Source organism: Pezoporus flaviventris, unplaced genomic scaffold (genome assembly GCF_033815535.1).
Source record: "Pezoporus flaviventris isolate CSIRO_AGI_PZ_B2104156 unplaced genomic scaffold, CSIRO_AGI_Pfla_v1 ptg000036l, whole genome shotgun sequence".
Classification (NCBI taxonomy): domain Eukaryota; kingdom Metazoa; phylum Chordata; class Aves; order Psittaciformes; family Psittacidae; genus Pezoporus; species Pezoporus flaviventris.
The window spans coordinates 21,802,732-21,823,333 of record NW_026892584.1 but is presented as its reverse complement, the minus strand read 5'-3'; the positions used below and the strand labels follow the sequence as shown (position 1 = coordinate 21,823,333).

General features: G+C 35.7%; 1 protein-coding gene across 1 annotated transcript in view; it reads right to left on the bottom strand.

Annotated features, from left to right (window-relative positions):
- Positions 1-20,602, bottom strand: part of SCFD1 (sec1 family domain containing 1) — a 51,942-nt gene that overhangs the window by 16,318 nt on the left and 15,022 nt on the right. The window contains exons 11-19 of the mRNA XM_061463467.1: positions 17,420-17,559; positions 16,372-16,462; positions 15,943-16,016; positions 14,417-14,498; positions 7,743-7,839; positions 3,907-3,977; positions 3,044-3,123; positions 2,317-2,379; positions 1,222-1,297 (exon numbers count right to left, since the gene is read on the bottom strand). Coding sequence (XP_061319451.1) covers positions 1,222-1,297; positions 2,317-2,379; positions 3,044-3,123; positions 3,907-3,977; positions 7,743-7,839; positions 14,417-14,498; positions 15,943-16,016; positions 16,372-16,462; positions 17,420-17,559 — 774 coding nt within the window. The remainder of the gene's footprint in view (positions 1-1,221; positions 1,298-2,316; positions 2,380-3,043; positions 3,124-3,906; positions 3,978-7,742; positions 7,840-14,416; positions 14,499-15,942; positions 16,017-16,371; positions 16,463-17,419; positions 17,560-20,602) is intronic.

The window sequence follows — 20,602 nt, the reverse complement described above, 5'->3', positions numbered from 1 at the left end:
AGTTTACACAGCATTTGAAATACTACTTAAACTGATTTCCTCTTATATTTTTGTAAAGGCTGAGCATTTTTATCATCACCTGAACTACCTTTCTGTACAGAAAGTGCAAACATCTGAGGAGCATTCAGCTAGGAGAGGAACAGAAAGTGCAGAAGTGTGAAGACAGGAACAGAGTTTTATTTAAGTATTGCTAATATATGAATTCTTAAAATGTTTTTTTCAGTTTAAAAGAAGGATTGTAAAGCTGAAAATGACAATTAAGGGCATGATTCTAAAAAAGAACTGATGTCAGAGAAATGAGTAAAAGAAGCAATCCTGACAACAAATGTTTGGATGAACTGGAAAGGAATAAACTGAGCTGAGATTCAAGATGACTTTTCCTTATTTAAGATGGGAAATGTTAGCTTGGACAAAAGATCTGAAGTATTCAACAGTCAAACCACTTTAGTTAGAATAAACTGAGGGAGAGTTTACATAGCAACGGAATTGGAAATGTGTCTTGTTGACACAATGTATCAAAAAGAACATTCCAAAGGATGATCTACAAATAATACTGAAAAACACTTCATAAAAAAATCCAATGTAAATCCCCAAATGACTGAATGAGAAATAAGAAGTTAACTTTAATAGAAATACCACAGACCTACATCAGGCTTAAAAATATGAGGAAGAACAGCATTTTATTTGGCTACCCCAAAACACCTGGAGAAGGAATTAAAAGCCAGAAAAAAGATATCCTAAAAACATTGCCATTGTAGCTTCTTGCTCACTCAGAACCCAAAACGAAGCCATTTTGTCAAGTATAATACTAACTTCTTAAAACCACACATGCTAAAAGAAATAACAAAGTGTTTAATATAAGAATAGGAGATCTCATTTAGAGTAGAAATATCCATTGGTACAAGTAACGTTTTATGAACTAGCCTAGTTTGAGTATTCACAGATGCTCTTTTTATGATGCTGAAATGAGTCTTAATCACACATACTGGAATCTAATTTCTTATGAATAGAGGTATTTAAAGAAAATCTGAACATTATTCATTACCTGTCTAAAAACTGGAAGCTACAAAGTGACAGATCTACCCACCAGCAGAAGTTCATGTTTGGTTTTCTCTTTTACTACCCAACTAGTATTATTAATATGACAGAGGCACTAAAAGTTGTTTTTCTAAATGTTCACAATGCTCATGTAATAGGCTTTCTTTTTTTGTTTCAACTTACTTGTTGCTTCAGTACCAAGTTCTTCACTCCTTCCATTACAAACTGTGATCCTGTATTCATAACACGAGAAAGCAGACTGGAAAACAAAATAAAGGTTATGCGTAAGATCTTTTTTACATTTTCATTCTTAAGCTTTATGCTGACATCAAATTCCCTTTGAAGCTGATGGGACTGAAGGACCAACTAATTAATTTTGTCATGAAATATATTCTTCAAACCGCATGGCAACCCAGCTTATGGGAATACACCTATAAACTAGCAGTTAGATCCTCACCTATCAATAGAAGTCTTGAGTTCTAGTCTTTAATCCATTGAGCAGTTTATTTTACAACTTCAGTAACGCGAGGATTTGAGTGCTCCTTTCAAGTGGGTATCCTAATCAATTAACAGAGATTCTCAGTGTCTCCAACCAACCAACCAGCATTTTTTCCAAGAGAGACAGCACTGGAAACTGGAATTCTCTCTAAACATACTGCCCCACAGTTTCTTTATGACAGTGACAAGTGCACTCCTGAAAGTAAAGTTGGTAATGAAGAACCAAATCCTCTCAAGCATGGAAAGACCTAACTCCCATATCCTGTATGGGGTATATGCACCCTTAACAGAGTCATTATCTTTTCATCTCTTGAAATAAATAACTACACCTTTCAACAAACAGACACCCAGTCCAGGACAGCCTAATGAAAAAGCAGTGTGTTCTTACATCCCTGACATTCTTCAAGCCCTGGAGAGAAACAGTTTTGAATACACAGGACTGTCCTTATCTTCTGCCACTGACTAAATAAGGCTCAAGATGACAGCTGTCATAGATCCATTTCCTGTTGCCAAATTCTTCTTCTATGAGAGTACATTTAATGTACAGGTGCAGATACCACTATATTAAGTTACTTTGTGGATTTAGTCACAGATGCTTTTATTTTCCTGTAAGTCCTATGCACTGCTAAGGAGAGATGAGTAATTGTCTGTAACTTAAAACTGTTTACAAATAGGGAAATGTTTTATTCTGGGCCTTGTATAGCGGTACTCACACTTTAAGTACTACTAAAGTAAGCTAAAAGAACCTAAAGGCTTACAGAAAATGAATCAAAAGCATACCCCAAAGGTTTAGGTGTAGTGTTTCCATAGCTGGTTGGAGCTGAAGCCATCTTAGTGAAAGCCCTGTGAAAGCAAGGACAGAAATCAAATGCTTATCTCATACCACATACTGCTGTAGAATGCTCCACTCTGGTCATCCAAAAGTGAAAAAACTTCTACTTCTTAAACTCTTTCAGGAAGTAACTATTTATTACATGTCTAGAAATGCAACAGTTAAGGAACTGAAAAGAATTTGATTTTGTACTTAAAAGACGAAACCTTTATTTTGATACCACATAAAACTAGAGTAACTGATAGGCAGCAGGGCCCTTTGGTATGAACCAAGAAAGTCTGGAGTCTGAACTAGCACAGCTTTTAACTTATTTCAGTAAGTTGTTTCTGTCTTGGATCCCTAAGTACACTACTCTCTGTCATTTTCAAGACAGTTCTGGCATTACTGGAGTTTAGTTTTAAAATAAGATTTGCATGTATTACCATAACAATGACAGCAAGAAATCATGCCAAAATTAACAGAATCATAGAATAGTTAGGGTTGGAAAGGATATTAAGATCATCTAATTCCAACCCCCCTGCCATGGGCAGGGACACCTTGCACTAAACCATGTCACCCAAGTTAATATTGATAACTTAAGATGTATGAGGAGTAACAATTCTTTGGTAACAATGATGAGTTCTGTGAAATATACCCAGTTATAGTCTCACATAGGAGAAAGAAGAAATTACTTACTTCCATTGTTTTATGTAGCTCAAAGGAGCAAGATTACAACCTGCATCCATCAATGCTTTTTTATACTGCTCCAAATCAATCTGAAAGTATGAAGCAGAGAATTACAAGAGGCTGAAACTACTCTAAGCTCTCTTTATGTGGAAAGGCAAGATACCCTTACCTAAATATTAAATAAGCAGCATAAAGTTATAGTATTAACCAAAGGTAAACAGTAACTACAAGTCTTACTCCCATCTCCTACCAAGTAAGAAAATAAAACTTGAAATTCAATTTGCTATAACCACTTTTCATTAAACTCTACAGTATTTGTAGGATTAAATCCTGTGCACTTTCAGATATGGGAAACTTTATAGCTACTACATAGTATCTCTACTGTATAATAAAAATCTTTCTTGAGATTAATCATAAGTTCAAAAGAAATATTAAGAAATTGTTTCCTGAATTACTCAGATACTGGCACAAGAAGCATTTCTCACTCATCTGCTAGTCAACTGACCCCATTATTCTTGAATATACAAGGGTAGAGTGAAATGAGTCATATTAACATTTTGTTTTATTTACTTCCATTGAGCAGTGGAGCAGAATAATAGAAAGCATGCCAAGGTGTGCCTTGCAGTACCTCTGAACTAAACATTTAAAAAGATAATCTTCCTTCCTACTAATCATTCGTATCCTTTGAAACGGTGGCTAAAGCTTTGTGAGCAGATTCCCTGATAATACTGCAAGACTTATTTGAAGTTTTAATATCTCCTGGGCATTTCATACTTTGCTTCAAGAAAAGAAATACCTACTTAGTGCTGAAATGATACAAAAAATCCTGTGTGGTAGAATTTGGTGCTGGAAGCTGTAAAGAACACACATACCTCTGAAGGTGCCTGAGCTGAGCTTATGTAATAGATCAAAAATAATCGCATTTTGTCTTCTGGAGTTCCTGCTGCAATGAAGAAAAAATGAATGTAAAAAAATTAGAGTTGTAACTAAGCTGCTGTGTCAAATGCTCTTCAGCAATTACATATATGCACAGTCAGACTTTATGACAGTAACTGTTATCTATAAACATGCCTTTGTTCAGTGTCTTAAAGTGGCAGAAAGACATTTAGCAATTTTATTGTAAAACGAGTTAGACCGGCTCCCTGTTCCTGAAAGTTTACTTGAACTTCCCCATTTGCTTGTGGCAAATATTCTTCAAATAACATACTAAGTTATGTAGTGGGCATTATGTCTTATTTTATGCAGGGACTGCAAGCATTAGCAGGGAGCAGATCCATGAAAGAGAAGACTAAAGAAAAATCATAGAAGTAAAAGTCGCAGCACATTATTTTTCAACTCTACAACTTGTTTATGCAGCTCTGTGGTTGACTGTACTGAAACACTTGAGGGCTGCAAAAGCACTTATGTGAACTTTTGGTCAGGAAAAAATGTCTGACCATCCAGCCTGCCTTTAGGAGGGTTTTCACTGCCTCAATTTTCTTTTGCACACTACTCATTAGAGAAGAACACCGCTACAAATTCTTGGGAAGCATTATCAATAGCAGTCAAACTTCTTCTCTGCCAGATCAAAATGCTGATGTGACCATCCCTGTATTACTTAACTATAACCTACTAACAGCAGATTTTGAACACCATCCACTTTTTTCTAGACAAGAATCACTATTAATAAAGAATCCCTATTAGTGATTTCACATGAAGTACAACTTCTCAAAACATTTCAAATTTGTAATTCAATTCTTCATTAAAAAACCTTGATACCTTTAAATATGTTTTATGAAAATTAATTTGCTTGTACTTGTGGGGAAGAAAAAAAGTTTTTTTTTAATTTTTTTTCCCCCACTTTTTTTTTGTTTTGTCCCTGTCGTCCTCATCCCACCCGCCCACCCCCCGAATGTGGATCATGTCAGCAGGGGTTCATCTAATCTAATCTGCACTTTTTGTTTCTATGTGAGCATATATTTAGTTTGGCAGAAGTCAACAGCAAGTGCTGTCAAAATGAACATTTTATGACTTGGTACATTTTTTTCCTTGGAAATAATTTTTATTAACATTTACCAAATATCAGGAAGCCAGAAGATCAAGAACTGAAGAAACTTTGGATTATCTAAACCAAAAACCAGGTTTCAAGGTAGACATCCACTTCGAGGTCACATGGGTAAAAAAGGCACTTAAACATTCTAACTATACAGTGTAACTGAGTCTGGCATCTGTAACTGACTTGGAAACTTGGTTTCCAGCTTGCCAGCTCATTGCTTGTTTCAGTACTTTGCTGATCACTAAATTTCAGTTTCAATTTGAATACCCTGGACCTATTTACCTGATCTACAAAACTAGCAGATTTGTGCTCACAGGAGTGTAAGTGATATTTTATCTTGCTAGAAGATCACAAATTAAAAAACAAAACAAAATAAAAAAATCTGTGATTGTATTGTGTACACTTTACTAAAACTAAGGAAAACCACTTTGTTTGGCAAAAGTACTTTACTCTTGACATACTACTGATGCAAATTATAGCTGTGATAAGACACAGGTCAGTTGCCTGTAAAATGTTCACTGTTTCTTTTCTAGACTACAATCTGTGACAGCATAGAGAAGGGGGAGCGCTGAATGTTCCGAAGAAAACTCAACTTGGTAAATGTAGAGGAGAACAATCTTATTTTCCACTCAAAAACAAGCAGGCAGCCTTTAAGGCTACTAGAACAAAGTAAAACCACTGCCTCCCATTTTAACACTACTCCAGGATATAATAATATCCACTGAACCGAGAAGCAGCTAATAGCCCTAAGCAGTAGATTAGTATGACATAGTAAGAAATGGGACACTGAAACTCTTAAGTGGTCAAGTCTAAGTGCTTTTGAGAAGACCTCTACAGATATCATTGTCCACAAGACAAGTATTCCCACAGATAATGCAAACAAGTAGTTTGCCACTGAAAGCATTGGAAGACTTGGCCCGTTACTCCTTCAAAATGTTTTCAGCTGGTATTTCTCAGTGATTCACACAACAGGAAGCTGGCCAGTTTTACAAGACTGCATGTCCAGAAATAACCTCTGCAATTTAACCTAAATCCTTGTTATATAAGCTTACCTTACACATAGACAATGCTTATGAAATGCTAATGTGAAACTGCGAACACTTGAATATTTAGCTTATGAAGGAAAACTTTAGCTTGGAAATCTAATCTTTCTCTTATGTAAAACCCAGGAACTTTGCTAATAAGAATGTCAATGTGATACATGAGGCTTGGAAAACAATTTGGCTTTACATTCTGACCTAAAAACACACAGAAAATGCGGATTCAGGTAAAAAGTAATTGATCCAGTAGGAAATGCTAGCAAGCATAATAATTTCTGTTTTCATATCTAAGTTCATGCAATTATAAAAGCTGAAATGGAAAACAGTAAATGAATGGTTGATTCTGAACATGCAAAAGGACTAGTTTGTACTGATGCTTAAGAAAGTACATTAGTTTCATATTAATAATGAATGTCTGCACTCAATTACAGACTGATGTCTGACATTAAATTTCCTGACAGTCTGTAAGTTTCTAGACTTGACCCAGTATAAGATCCGTAAAAGTTTAGCTTAGGCTTCTGCTACCAGGTACTACTACTTCTACTGCCTTTTGATTCTGTAGCGCAGACACTAGTAAAACTTTAAGTCCTATTTTTTCTATAAATATGAATCATTGTACAAACTCCAAGCAGACATTATGTCCAGTATGTAGCTACAAGACTACAAACACAAGCATGCAGTAAAAAAAAAAGTCTTCTTAAAAGAGCATACTGGAAAAAGAGCAGGAACCCTGGGACTCTCAATGCTTGATGTTTGCCAGTACATTTGCCAGTATGCAGACAGGCCAGTGGTCATAACTTAAGTTTTACAGTCTTGCTGTGCAGGTTATTTTGTTCCAGCCAACTCGTATCGGATCATACTGAAATCCATTAGAGGGCTGTGAAAGGCTGAGATGATAGTTGATGCTATGATACTATGAAAAGCTGAAAACCCATTCTGGTCTCAGCCTTTTACAGAGAGACCCCTAGTGACTCCTGCTAACAGAGAACCTGAGCATCGCCCAGTGTGCAAAACCTTGTTATGTATAAGCTCTATATGGAAGACAAGCCCGGATGCATTGCTCTTAAACAGTGAAAACAGGCAAGACACAGCTGGGTCAATACATGCAAAACTTGTGTCTCTCAGTAAACTGGCCAATGTATGTCTTGCTTCCCTTCTCTGCACCTTCTCCTATCCATTGTTTTGCTCACACAAACAAGCGCTACCTACATTACAACCCCTTGATCCAACCAATTGTATGAAATACCCTTTTTTCATTCTGTTTATGAGGTATGTATGCATTATAAAACGTGCAGCAGGATTTTAAAGAATCAGTATTGTTTGGACCACACAATTCCATGCTATACTAATAAATACTAGAGAAGCACAAAAGTAAAAATATATTTTGGCCTTCAGAAATAAAGAGTTAAGAAGCGATTTTAGTGGAGCTGCACAAGCGGCCAATATTTTGGTTACTACTCAATCGTAATACTAAACTCTCTAGACTGCTACTATTATCAGTAAAAGCTGTTTTCTTTACAAGTCTTGCACAGGTTGCACATAAGCTCTTTACCAATCCTGAAGTCCCAGCAGGGACAGAGATTATGGTCTATCTTAACAAATTTTATATCAAGTTCAGGTTTAAAGTACTCACCATCTGGGTCAGAAATCATGTCCAGAAGAGATTTATCCAGAGTGGATTTGCTCATTATCTTTTCCTCATATTCAAAGTACACATCCAGCTTTCGACTCTGTTTAAGAGTAAGTGTTCGGGTTAACAGAGTAATGCTGTGAAAGAATATTTATTTCCTCTTTAAAAAGTTTTAGTTATGAAGCTGTTTTTAAAAATCACTTTTTAAATAAATTATCAGTAAAAGTGCATTATAATATGCTTTTATTAACTCTCAGAAAATTGATGCTTATGTAATTTTCACATTAAAAGTGAAAACAGAAGTTAAGCAAGGTAATTCTGACATGTAAAATTTAAACTGGAAGAGGAGCTTTATTTTCAACTATGATTTTGCCATGGCTGAAAACTACATGGCATCATACATAGTGTTATGCTGTAAAAGGAAAAAATAATGGCCAAGTGAATATATAATGTCACATATTGTGCTGAACATTAAGTCTCTCAGTCAACAAAGCAATTACTCAATGCAGATAGTAGGAAATTCCTAATTACATTAAGGCATCATCCCAGAGAACAGTTGGCAGCTTGGGCTGGTACCAAAGTAACTACTTCAGATCTAATTAGATTATTTTGATAATACTGGAAAAGCAGTTTCTCATTATACAATGACATATATAGATCAAGTTGAGAAGACCCTATTTTAGGGAGGATGGCACAGGCAATGCACAAAATTAATGAGGCAAAAGCTTTACAGAAGACATCACATGGCCATGCAACTAATGACTGCATTGCAATATATCTGCACAAACAGCCCAGCTTGGCACTTCTCAACCACTGTATCATGCAGTTACAATCTAAAGATCGAAAAATGCATTCCAAAACTGAATCCATTACATCACACATCATTATGAGCATCTGAACATCAAAATGTAGCATCACAAGAAACGTTACAACTACTCATCTTTCAAAACCTTCATATCCAGTAATTAACTAAATCCTGGTGTTTGGACACATTCAGCTATGTATTGGCTCAAAGAGACCAGCCGAGTGGATCTCCATCTCATTGCCTTGCTAGTATTTCAGATCCACATAATGCTCTTTGGGAGATTAAAATGATATTGCCAGAGTGAAGCAAGAGTCACTGGTGCTTTTCTTGGGTCAAGAGATTCAAGGCACCTAACCCACTGCAGTGGTTGGTGTAATGTCAGCACCACCAAAACTTTAGAAGTCTGTTTTTCACATGGTTTTGAATTCTACTAAAACTATTCCTGAGATCACAAATAAAGAAATGTAATTTTAAAAAACAGTATTTTCACCACCCCCCAAAAAAGGGAAAAAACAAAGAAGAAAAGACAGAAAGGTACTTCTCTAGTCTAAGAATTTTAGGGTATTTCACCTTCTGCGTACTGTAAGTTCATAAAAAAAAGAGCTGGAGATGAGAATACAAAACAGGAGGTAAGTCACAAAAATATTTTAATATTGAAAGCCTTTGGCAATCAGCTTATGGTGTGGATAGCTATGTAACACTCCTCTATTTCTCATTCACCACCTACTGAACTAATTAAAAAAAGCAGCTGCAGAAGAGCAACTTAAATTAAGGTTTTTGTGGAAGCTTGTCATTACAACTTATAAAATTAATTACCATGAAGAGTGCTCAAAAAATGACCACTCACTAAAAACAGAGCCAGAGCTTCTTTCAAGCTGTATTTACCTTGAGCTCATGTTAGAGGAGCAGTCACAGTCAAATTTTGGTAGTTATGCTACTGTAAAACCTTGGATTACTCCTGTATTTAGCCAAAGTTAAAGTGATTATCAGAGGCTATGTTACACTAATTTAACGTTTTACTAGATCTGAAGCACCAGCCTTTTTCCAAGTCCGTACGTCAGATGCAGTTTGGCATCCGGCACATCAGACGTGTTCTGTGACTTCAATTCTACAGAATCTTGGAGACTTGGAGATGCGAATTAGTCTTCTTAACTCTCTCTAGAGCGATAAAAAAATTGCAAGAAAACTACTACAGGTTTTCTAGCCTGTCCGTTACATTCACTTGCTTTTTGTATTTTAACTATATTTGTATCTCCATACATGGAGATAAATTCCATGTTTTTAAGTTTGAAGTATTTTTCCCAGACAAAAGGCATCCAACAACCAAAGGACTGTCTTCAATTGTGGAAACTCAATCCTATTAAAATAAATATATTATTGTTGAATTTGGCAATGCCCATATTATCTTAGCTGGTGATCTGTGTAAGACAAATTTATTCAGAAGGCATGTAAAAACACAGAACATAAAAATATTCATTAATTCACTATATTTATTTACAGACCAACTTTGAAATAAAACTATGTAATTCAAACATGAAATACTTTTAATTGTAAGAACAGATTTACAATTGTTAACTTACTTGGAGCAGAAGCTAGGTAAAATTCTTCTCAACCATGTGCACTTTTATGACTGTTTGACCATGACTGCTGAACAAAACAGACTAACTGCAGCACAGAAAATTCACTGGTTGCATGTATTTGCTATACTTTGAGCCTAACGGAAACATTAATGGTACATGTACACTTACTCTCTTAAAAAATATTGGACAATTACTTTTAAAATGTGAACTCAGTACTCTTGGGAGGGGACCAAAGTGAAAATCCTAAAACTTCAGGTCCTTTATTTCTATCCACAAGAGGCACATTAGAGGTAAGCAGCAACATAAAAATCTCAAGACTTTCTTTTCAATGCGACAAAAGCATGAACAAAAGAGATGGATCAATATGGTGAGTCCATTCAGCTGCTTCTTCATGAGATAGCCAACAAAGGTTACTAGCAAAAATACTAAGTAATTTTTCTTATACTAGCTTCCTAGGATTTACATGGCCATCTAATCAAATTTCATACAGATTACTGAATAGCCTTAAACACTACTAGTTACCTTTTGACAGATTTCCCAGATATGCCACATCAATGAGACAGTTACTTCCTGAAGAGCCAACTTGTCTAAGAAGTGCTGATAAGAAGCAGATGGTCCATTTAATTTAAGTAAGTGCAATGGCTCAAAGACATGCCAAGAGGAAAAGCTCAGGAATAGGAGCTAAACAATAGTGTAGATTCAATTATAAAAAAGACAACAATGAAGAGTTTCTCATGGATGCCAAACTGGCAAGCAAGGTGAAGAAAAATAGTAATAAAACCCAGTAATAAAACCAAGATGCATTCACATTTACAGATATTCCCTCTCTGCATCCTGCTCTTAATTTTCTACCATGACACCTTGCTCCACACCAACTTCATTCAGGAGATCTTTCTGCCAATTTAGAGACAGGGCCTGTACTGCAGCTAAAGTGCTACACTTCAGCTTGCTTTGTCTTTTTTAGTTTGGGTTTTGTCTGTTTTTTGGTTTTTTTTTTTTAATATATTTGACAAAGCTTTCCACTAAGCATCTTTAGAAACAGGCTATTCATAAGCCAAAATTTATTTTAGGGAAAATTACTGAAGCGCATGGGAATCTCTACCTGTCACTGTAGTCCAAACTGAATACAAAATTCCTTCTTTTTTAAGCAGAGAATGGGAAGCAGGACCCATTGAAATCTCTTGGAGGGTCATTTTTGTAAGGACTTCCAGGAGGCTCTCCTATCCTCTTTACAGTACCAAATTCTTCCTTTTGGAGAGAGAGAGAGAACATGCAGAAGAAAAGAAATTTTCTAAGAAATTACTGGAATTTCTCAAAAAATACTGACAGAAAACAACCAGAACTAACAGCCCCCAGAATGAGTGAGGCTGGTCAGGTAATTACAGTGTGCTTCTAGCAAGAGAAAGAGAAACCCTGGGAGAAGACTGAAAGTGGCAGCTATAGACAGTTCCCTTCGACTGAACTGCACAGAGTAATGCCAGAAGGGTCCTGTAACAGAACTCAGAAAAAACTGTTGTTTACTGTAAAGTTACCCAATTATCAGTTCTGAACTACAGAAAACCAGCCTGGACCACTGTGACATACATATTCACAAACACATACTGTTTCTGTTTACATGGTAAGACAAAAATGTAATCTCAAATTTAAAACAGAGTAGTTACAATGGTAGAATTCATTTACAAATTACGAACTTGATAATTTGAAAGTCTACGGGCAATGACAGTAATGGAGTCAAAGTATCAGGCCTTGAGACCAAGGAAATGCAGATATACATGATAAGAAAATTATGTAAGAATAAAAAAAACCAAACAAATGTAAGTTATAGGCCACAATTTAACATATTTCAGTAACCCTTGTATTCATACTAGAATGACATGCAAAGATAAGCATTACTGAAACTCCAGAGCAGCTAGAGAGATGCCCGTATTTCTAGTGCTCAATCTGTTATCTGTTGGATACAGTCCTTCAGTCACCAGCTTCTCCAGAGAAAAAACAATCAATGCAAAACAAGGATGCATTTGTTCTAAGCACTGACAATAAATACTTGATGGTTCACTTTGTGAAAAAAGTGATGCATTCTTTCCACTATTTCACTAAACAGTAAGATATGCCAGAAAACTGCCAGGACTCTTTAAGTATGTGATTAAGTTCTGTTTTCCTCTTGCTGTGCCTTAGAAAATGATCCAACAGAATGTGGAAAGCAGCTGTAAACTGAACACAAAAATAAGAAAAAAATCAATTCCCCTAATATACCTAAAGCAGGTCTCGTAGTATTCTTTGCACTGATTCATATATATGTAAGGAAGAAAAATGCTCAAATACTTGATGTAGTAAAAAACCACAATGGACAATGTGAACAGCCTATTTTAAAGTATGAACGTGCTTCCAGATTATTTTAAAAGTGAAAATATAGTAACTTGAAAAAGAGCATTGTGCCTCACTAGCTCCTCATAAGCTGGCACTTGCCAAAAGAATTCTCTCTTATCCTAACCTGATTTAATTATTGAACTGTATATAAATCCTATCAACCACAGCCTCAAGGTGACATCGGAATTTCTGTAAAAAGTACCAGCTAAGATACTGAACGTTTTGAGAGTACTTTTGAGGAATCCATGAGGTAGTATATCTTCCTGCATGTTAAAATTCCACAGCTTGACATAGAAAGATACTTTTTGTAACACTAGAGAGTGAAAAGAGGGGAGAAAACAGACAAGATATAGCAGCTGGAATAAAATTTACTTATCATCACTATACTGAATAAACGGCATGCCTATTTGTCTTACAATGTTCTTTGACAGTTATACAATAAGAAAGTAAAGAGCCTGAGCATTTTGCAATACCAGAATTAAAAATCATGTGTGCAGAAATGGATCACCACTCTGGGAACTCTCCAGAGGCTCCCTGTCAGAGAAGAAAGCCTAAGGGCTAGTACAGAGCTACAGCAGAGGCAAGCAGTGCAATTCCTTCAATCTCCAGGTAACAGAAAAGTGTGTCACTGTCACCTAATAGGGAATGACCAAGTGCATATGGCCCCAGTCCATTACTAAGAAGACACTGGCAATTAAAACTGGTATTACTGCCATTCCACATCTTACTCTGACATGTGGCTTCTATCCAAAAAGTAATATATAAAATACTACAGGTGTAAGCCTACCATTAGTGTCTCAGTATCTTCCTTAGAAAAGTGAATTTACAGACAAGGCATCAAATAAAATATCAACATTGTCAACTTCTGTTTTTTTTTTAATGGTACTAATGTACTGCTTTCAAATTGCCAGATATGAAAACACGCTTAATATTGCAAAAGCACATTAAATATGCCCTACAGTATTGAGCCAAACATAGACACACTTACATCTCCTTCCCAATTTTATAAATATGTAAAACTAATTTACTAAAATTAAGAATGAATCTTTTGTTCACTTACAGTAGTTAGCTTAAAAAAAATCAGTAGCAGTAATAACTGAGGACAGATCTTAGGCACTTTACAAATGGTAAAGTTAGCTTTGAAACACATCACCTTCCATGAGTCATAAAAAGCCTGGGGTAAAATTTCCTATCTTGATTTCCAATGAGTCCTGGCACTTTTATTGTTTTCAGAAACAGAATTCCAGTGTTTCTGAAAGTCTCATCTGTAATTTTTGTTCTCATACTGTTTGAAAACAGACCCATCTTCTGAGTTATCCTAGTAGTAACCATGGTCTTTACTTGATAGTGAAACCGTCTGCAAGTTCTCTGATACAAGAGCAGCAGACTTAAATAGAGGACAAGCATCCTTCTGAAGTGCTTAAATTATGCACAAGACATCTAACAGACCCTGCTGCAAAGACCAGTTTAGTAACTTGCATCATTATTGCCACACCTCTGGGTATCATTTTCACTGGTGAACAGGAAACAGCACCCTTCTGATAAACACATACAGAACAGAAAATTGCTTAGACTGAAGTTGTAACTTGCCATGACGCCTCTCTAAAGTAAAGAAAACACGTCCATCAAACTTATTTTAGGAGGACTTTAACCCATAATAAAGTTGTGGCCATCATAAAAAATGAGAGTATACTAATAAATTCTGGTAATAAAAAAATTCATATGTTTACTTCACTTTCCATATCGAGGCATTCAAAATTCATTCCCCCTCAGCCTTTAACACTAAGTAATGTTATACAGTGATTTCTGCAAAAAGTAGCACAATTGAGAAGGCTCACCTCCTTATCTTAGTTTACCTGCTCAAATATATTTCTCCAGGTAAGGAGCACTACTGACAGAAAACTGAAGTTGGAGAGCAATCATACCTTTATATGCTCCAAAACGGCTGTTGCAACATTTGTATGAAGATCAATGAGCCTCTTCTTTTCCAGAAGTTCTGGAAGAGAGCTAAAGAGATTAAATACAAACTAACCTGCTGAGTTGCACAGTTAGCTGAATTGTGTATCGTATAGCTGGTACAAAAAACTTTATAGCAGCATAGAACAGCTTGGGTATTGGAAGGGACCTTAAAAGATAATTAAAATCTAAAATTACAGAATACAGCAGGCTTGGAACTAAAAAAAATATGAAGTATAGATATAATAATTCTTATAACAGAAGGACATTATCCACATGTAATGTAATAAAGCAGGTTTTTACCTTGACTAGCAATTTAATACACCTTGACTAATAATTTAATACTCTTATTGAAAGCTTGTGATCAACAACAGATATACACCCTGCTTACCTAAACAAATAATTTACTAGAATTATGGTTTATACAAGCAACATTTAGTTCACATCTAAAACATCTGCCAAATAGCAGTAATACACTTTTCTGAAGGGGGGCAAGATTTTCCTTAATAATGCCAGATTACAGAAAACATGCAGACAGAGGATAACTGAACTGGGAAACATCCTGATGAAGTTTTAGTCATACAAAGAAAGCTTTTCATGCTTGCCACTTTCATACCCTGCTGCCTTAACCTGAAAACCAGCATCCTGAGAAGTATGAAACTTTAAAACTATAGGGGGAGCTTACAAACACCTGCTCACTTTTTTGAAACTCATCCATCACACATCCTCTCGAATTCCAATCAAATTCTAATTACGGCATAGCATACAAAGCAACTTTTGAAACTCACAAAGATAAAACTAACGCAGACATACGATGGATTTCACAGGACACTGGGCATATCACCCCATCTATCCTAAGAATCATTCCTCCTTCCTTCTGATTATGGTCTTTATGAAGCAAATTGAACATCTCCCTTCTCCAAGGCATCAGTGGAATGAAAAACAGATTTACAATGAGGAACAAGTCTAAATCTCAGACTTTCAGTGTCATCCATGGTGGCTAGGTCTCCAAAGGAAGGGAGTAAACTTCCCATGCAGAGTTCTTAATAACTATAATCTTGCCAACAGATGTTACAGTAACTACATTAGTCTAAATGTAACTGATTACACACTGTGCACAGCAAGCAGATGCTTCAGGAAGTGGGTTTCACTAACTATTTAAGGAAGGAATGCAGAGGTAGGCAGTTGGGTTTTTCTCGTGGAAAAGTGTTAGCACATCTATAATGCATTCAGAATATTCAGCTTTGCTGAAGAAACACTCCAAATCCATGTGTAGAGGGCTCACGCACACATGCTGTGGAATTTACATGTGCAAGTACTTGTCAAGGACATTGCATTGATCTTTACTGGGATTATAAAGCATTTAAAACTCTGTTACTGAGATGAATAGACTACTTTTAAAGTTATTTATTTTGAAGGATACCAAAAGTGAAAGGACAGAAAAATTGGAAATGGTTCCAAATTAATTAGACAATAAGCATTATTGATTACTTACCTGACAGCTGAAGTTAGCTTAGCTGTATTATCAGAAAGCATACTTATTGCTCCTTCATCCTCCCCTTCTATACCCTGGATTTGGGGAAGGGTTTGGAAAGAGGAGTAAAAATAGTCACAATAAATACAAAGACCTCACATGCAAATACAGTCTGTACATTTAGAACCTATTTTCCTATAATGGTATTAATGTCTGGATTGTGTTTTTTATAGTTAATATGGAAGTTATACAAATGTAAATCAAATACATGCATGAATTTGAACCTTCTCATGAAATCTGGTACTTCTAGTCCTACTTTTAAGAATATATTAAGCCTAAAATTTGGCATATGGTGATAATTTTTGGGAAAAGGGGATGACAGGGTAGGCTAAGCACTTCTGCAAGTCCTACTGTGATTTACATAAAGCACATATAGCTAATAAAACTTACCATGATACTTTTAAGCCTCTTGACTTCATCTTCCTGGGCTCTGTAAGATTCCAGTTCTTGCTGAACTGACTCAGCTACCTCTGGAAAAGGACTAATGCAATACTCTGCATTAGGCTCAGTTAAATCAACAAACTGAAAACACCAGAACCAGATAGGCTGCACGATCAAGATGATAATGGAAATGTCTTCAGAAATATCAATATGCAAATCATGCAGCAGTGTCAAATCAGTGAAAATAACATCTTACTGTAGGTTTACTTAAACTTTCTAAGATATATTCACTGCTTTCAATACTTCTATGGAATTTTGATAAGAATGATTTTGCTCTCTGTAACAAAAAGCTAATATACAATTAACATGGATGATGATCATTCATTATGTGGTGGGTTGACCCTGACTGGCCATCAGATGGCCACCAAGCCACTCTATCACTCCCCTCAGCAGTATGGGTAGGGAGAAAATAAGATGGAAAAATTCCCCAAAACTCATGGGTGAAAATAAAGGCAGTTTAATAGAGAAAAAGCGACGGTTTCATGAGAAAGCAAAGCAAAACAAAAGACTTTCTTCTCTACTTCTCATTTGTAGGTGATGCCTGGCCGCTTCCCAGGAAGCAGCTGCTCTGGAAAAAAAAAGTCACAAAAAAAAAAGAATGTCCTCTCTTTCTCCTCTCTTCTTTTAGCTTTTATTGTTGAGCAGATGCCATATAGTATGGAATATCCTTTGGTCAGCCTGGGTCAGCTGTCCTGGCTATGTCCTTTCCCAAGATCTTGCCCCACTTGGTGAGGGGCCTTGATGACGTGCCAGCACTGCTCAGTGGTAGCCAAAACACTGGTGTGTTATCAACACCTTTCTAGGTACCTATACAAAGCACAGCACTATGAGGCTGCTAAGGGGAAAACTAACTCCATCTAGCCATACCCAATATACCTTAAAAAAAACAAACTCAAAACATTTTCAAAGAAGCTAAAAGTAGAACTACCATAATATGAAGAATACTTAGAATTTATATTAACTATATTAATATAAATTTTGCACCTATACAGCTTACCTGCCCTTATGTTTTTGCCAGAATTTATCTGACACAGTTAAATCATAGGACTTCTTATTTTTTTTCTTAGGTCTAGCACCTGCTGGAGAACTTTCTGTTCCTGTTGCTTCTTCCAAGTTAACTCTGTTCAAATGGAAATCCTAAAAAAAAAATAAAATATTAAAATAAAGGAATTCTATGTAAATATTTGATAGTTTTTAATTATTTAATCAGCCTTTTATAGTCAACCAATTATCTTCTAGAATACTTTCTAAAAAATATCAACACAGCTATTAGAATTTCATATGATGGTAGCACGCAGTTTATTAACTAGATAGTAAAAACAGCAATGTAAGAACTCCAAAATTACTCACACTCACTGAAAAAACACCAGAAAAGCAACAAATATTAAGCAAAGACATCTGATTGTCTCACATGTAACCAGTCTGTGACACTATACTCTGAACACTGCTCTCCATACAGGAGAACATTTATTTAGCAATAACTGAGCTCTAACAACTGACCAAAATTTTAAACTATAAAAGTTCCTGGTCGCAGACATAGAACGTTTTGAGGGCTGAAACTGAGTTACACAACTACAGCAAATGTATCAAAACTGCGCAGAAGCTCATGACATCAGCAACAGGAACATCCACTACCAGGACTATTTAGTTACACCTTCATAATTCTTTTCCAATTATTTTAAACACTAGTGAAATAGTGAATGCACGATAAGGAAACAGTTTGCAACAAAGTTGCCATTTCGCTATATAGCTTTTCTTCCAGGATGCATGAACTTAGAAACTATATCTTTTTTTGGTAGATGACACAGTTACACTCACGCAATATGGTACCACATCACTCCCTGCAGGTCTTCTGGTTCTTTACCCTATTACGTTTGCAAGGACAGTTCTGTGTTTTCCTGCAGCATACACGTTCCCTCTGCTGACTTCATTTTAACCCTTTTCAAGAACAGTAAAAGTCTGACGGTGATCTATGCTTGTCAAATTATTATAAAGAGAGTCAAAACGACCACACAGAACCTGCCATGACTCTTAGAATAGATGTATTTTTTTTCAGAAATAAAACTCCACCATTACATTGTCATTACAGTGAACAGAACTAGATCACTCTAAGTGATCTAGATCACTCTAAACTGTCAACAGTTTAAAGTGGTTTTAATTATCCCTTGGCAGAGTTCACACTTCAAATGAAATACTATAAATGAACCACACCAGAGTAGGAACCAAACTAAGTAGCTACTCAAAGTATATGCAGTGAATAAGAACAAACCTCATCTTACAAGACATGTTCAACGTTTCAGCAAAAAAAGTATTTTTTCAAGTATGTATGTTTAACAAAATCTTAAAACCCCACAAAACTAATTTCATTGCCAATTAAGCTGTGAGATGTTAAATTAGTTCACCAGTGGTTAAATTAATTCACCAGTGACCTGAGTTTCCAAGTTAGTTTTGGCATGTATAATTTTTACCAAAATAATTCTCATTAAGTGTTCCTCCTTTCACCACCCCATTTTGTCTTTATAAGGCTTTCTATCCATGCTTCCCATTTTTTCCATATCCACTTGTGAAATGTTGTTTATTCAGAAAGGGGAATCTATTCATACAAGCCTGTTTATATGTAGAAACACAATTATAATCTAAATGGATGCAGCATACAACTTTGTGCCTGGCTTAGCATTTAGTTCATCATCCCACAGAATTCCTGGACTGTTGTAACTGAGAGCTTAAATAAAAAATGATTTATTTGAAAATGCATTTTACATAATCATCACCTCAGTTAACACTTTCACACTTACAATTTATGGCCTTTTCAAAGGCTGCTTGCAGTTATTTAATGAAATACTATGCTCAGTACACAAAGAACCTGGCATGCTGACCTTTAAAGTAAGTAACTTGACTGGTCTGGAAATGAAACTTCTGCCCTTGACATGGAATCACAGGCCACTTGGTTACAATTTCACAATACAATCCTGTCAACTCAATAAAAATTAGATGCAACATGCAACACTTACCAAGTTGTTCCAGAGAAACTACTGAAATCTGATGCAGCAGAGACAACTATCCCATGATTCTCAAATCATTTATCTAGTGTTATTCTAATACCCCTCCATATTTGCAGCAGTAGTTGTCCTAAGCTTCCACTACATCTTCGATCCCTCTCCATCCTGAAGCAGCAAACTCATACCCCAGGGCATACCTGAGGCCACCCAACACTACCTTCTTTACCGGGCAGCTGAGTAGGAGGCAATTATGTGGAGCTCTGCATGGATTTACTATCTAGTGAGCATTTGCAGATTAAATGGTTGGCATGTGACAAACTGAGATAAGTGTAGACCTTGTGCAATAGTGTTTACACTGGTAAAAATTCTAATTCAGGTTTCCATCCCCTATTCACCCCCTTCTTTCACTGACTTTCAAAAGCAATGTGTAGAAATTCAGTACTTCTGTTTGCAAGTCTCTAGGCAGTTCAATAGTCATTGGAGAAAATAACTGTGACTATACAATTCACAACCAACTCTGTATACAAACATATGTATATATGCATATTTTACATATTCTTCTAACAGTTTCAATAATAAAACCAAAATATGTCTCAAAGATATTTAAATGATTTGCATGACTAATTCTGGAGCATAAAAAAGACTCCAGATTGTAATTATTCTTACTTGTGTATCTGTCATTATTTACTTCGTAAGTATATATGAAATGCATGAATCTGCTTTCATTCATAAACATTTCTTCTACTGCTACTACTGGTTTTACAAAATAAACTTGAGGAAATAAAACTGATCTAAGGCTACCTGAATTTCCAAAAAATTATTAAAAATACACTTGGTATCTCTACACTGGACACTTACACCACCTTGTGGGGAAAACCAGAAATAGGTATTTTTAGGAATTCAAACATACTAAATCAGTTATAAAATCTCACTAAAAGCATTTATTTTTAAAAACTGAATTGCAGTTAATGGAGTCTGGCGTTTACATAACAGAAAAGATCATGAACTACTGAAGAAAAACATGGGATTGCTGAATAGTCTATCTTTTGATAATATCAAGATTTCAAGTTTTTAACCATTTTAGAAGTTACTGCTAAATAACCTTTCTAGATAAAATTTTCCAAGTTGTTTTTTACTAAACAATTTCCAAATTAAACAGACATAACAGATTTTGCGTTATG